This window comes from Apis dorsata, unplaced genomic scaffold (assembly GCF_000469605.1).
Source record: "Apis dorsata unplaced genomic scaffold, Apis dorsata 1.3 scaffold_502, whole genome shotgun sequence".
Lineage (NCBI taxonomy): Eukaryota > Metazoa > Arthropoda > Insecta > Hymenoptera > Apidae > Apis > Apis dorsata.
In genome coordinates, this window is record NW_006263732.1 from 487,586 (window position 1) to 489,143 (window position 1,558).

Below are 1,558 nucleotides of genomic sequence, written 5' to 3' on the forward strand. Positions count from 1 at the left end.
AAATATTAATTTATAATTTTAAGTTTAATTTATTTTCATACTTTTCAAAATATTAAACATTTAATACATAAATTAATATTAAACAAAATAACAATAATTTACATTTTTTTAAATATAATAATAATAATAATAATCTTAATGAAAAATAAAATAAGCCATTATATTTGTATAAATATATACAAATATATAATTATGAATTATAATTTATATTTAACTAAGATTTAAATTTATTTATTTATAATAATTTGTATTATATTTTGTTATTAATTGTTATTAATTATAATACATATTATAAAACATATTATATATATAATATATATAAAATAATTATACCTTTCTATCATATTAAAACCATTGTGTTCAATAGCTGGTACTTTTTGAAAAGGATGAATATTTTGATATTTTGATATAAATTGTTCACCTTTTGCTAAATTTATTAATTTTGCTTCAAATGGTATATCACAAATTTTTAAAAATATATAAAGAGTTCTACTTGGTTGTGATAATAAATCATAATATAATTTAAGACTCATGATTCTTTGTAGAAAATTAAATTTATANAAAATATTCTTTTAATATAATAAAATTTTTATACTATATAAATACATAAATATATAGAAATATGATAAATATATATATGTAATTATATATTTATAATATATTAATTATATTAAGTATATAAAATAATATAATTGATTTTGATACTATTTACATATTTAAAAATCATTATAAATATATTATAAACTTGATCATAAGAAGTTATATAAGAAAATACTTCTTATGTAAAGTGATACAGGTGTTTTATTTATATTCGTTGATATTTATTTATCAATAAGTCAATTTTTTTAATTACTAATTCTAGAATGAAAAAATATCTTACAATGATAACGATTTATCTATTTCAGATTGTAAAATTTCATCGGAGTAGATGATCAGATTTATCTTCGTCTTTAATGTGACGATAATCTTTGATTGCGGAATGAGTGACAAATGAGATACATAAAGAAAAAAATAGAAATTAATGAAAAAAACTTAAAGATTAGGCACATATGCACTTAGAACATTGTAATTTGTAACTAAGAAACAACTGGAAGTATCACCCGATAGAGAAAATGGCTGACTGCGAGAAGGAGGAGGCTCACAATCTCGTAAGCTATTTGCCTTTGTCTACCGTTTATCTAATCACTTAGGCGACCTCATCGTCTCGCAGTTCATGATGATAGTGTTACCTTATCTATCATCGAACTAATCAATTCACTCTTGCTGTTCTTGTTAAAACATACTGTCTTTTGTGGTTATGTTCTCTCCAAATTGAATTTTAATATCATATTTATTTCTTATTTACGTGTATAAATGTATAATTTAATAGTTCTGTTTCAAAAGTTCAAAAGTTAAAGTTTTATATATATATATATATATATATATTTTATATATATATATCAATAATCACAAAACATAATATTTATTCTCTAATAAAATGATTGATTTAATTATTTAAAAATATTCATTTAATGTAAGTCATCATCAAGTATCATTTAGCAAATATAAGACACAAAAT

General features: G+C 19.0%; 2 protein-coding genes across 4 annotated transcripts in view; one reads left to right on the forward strand and one right to left on the reverse strand.

Annotated features, from left to right (window-relative positions):
- The window catches only part of LOC102671497 (glutathione S-transferase theta-3-like), a 2,021-nt gene extending 1,452 nt beyond the window's left edge, over positions 1-569 (reverse strand). The window contains exon 1 of the mRNA XM_006620324.1: positions 334-569. Coding sequence (XP_006620387.1) covers positions 334-533 — 200 coding nt within the window. The 5' untranslated portion in view covers positions 534-569. The remainder of the gene's footprint in view (positions 1-333) is intronic.
- Positions 570-780: 211 nt separating this feature from the next.
- The window catches only part of LOC102671279 (protein rogdi), a 2,729-nt gene continuing 1,951 nt past the window's right edge, over positions 781-1,558 (forward strand). Inside the window, exons 1-2 of one of the 3 annotated variants that reach the window (XM_006620322.2) lie at positions 781-796; positions 906-1,148. In XM_006620322.2, coding sequence (XP_006620385.1) covers positions 1,113-1,148 — 36 coding nt within the window. In that variant the 5' untranslated portion in view covers positions 781-796; positions 906-1,112. Of the gene's footprint in view, positions 797-871; positions 1,149-1,485; positions 1,514-1,558 lie in introns of those variants that run through there. The other 2 variants (XM_031512702.1, XM_006620323.2) reach the window with 2 other exon arrangements.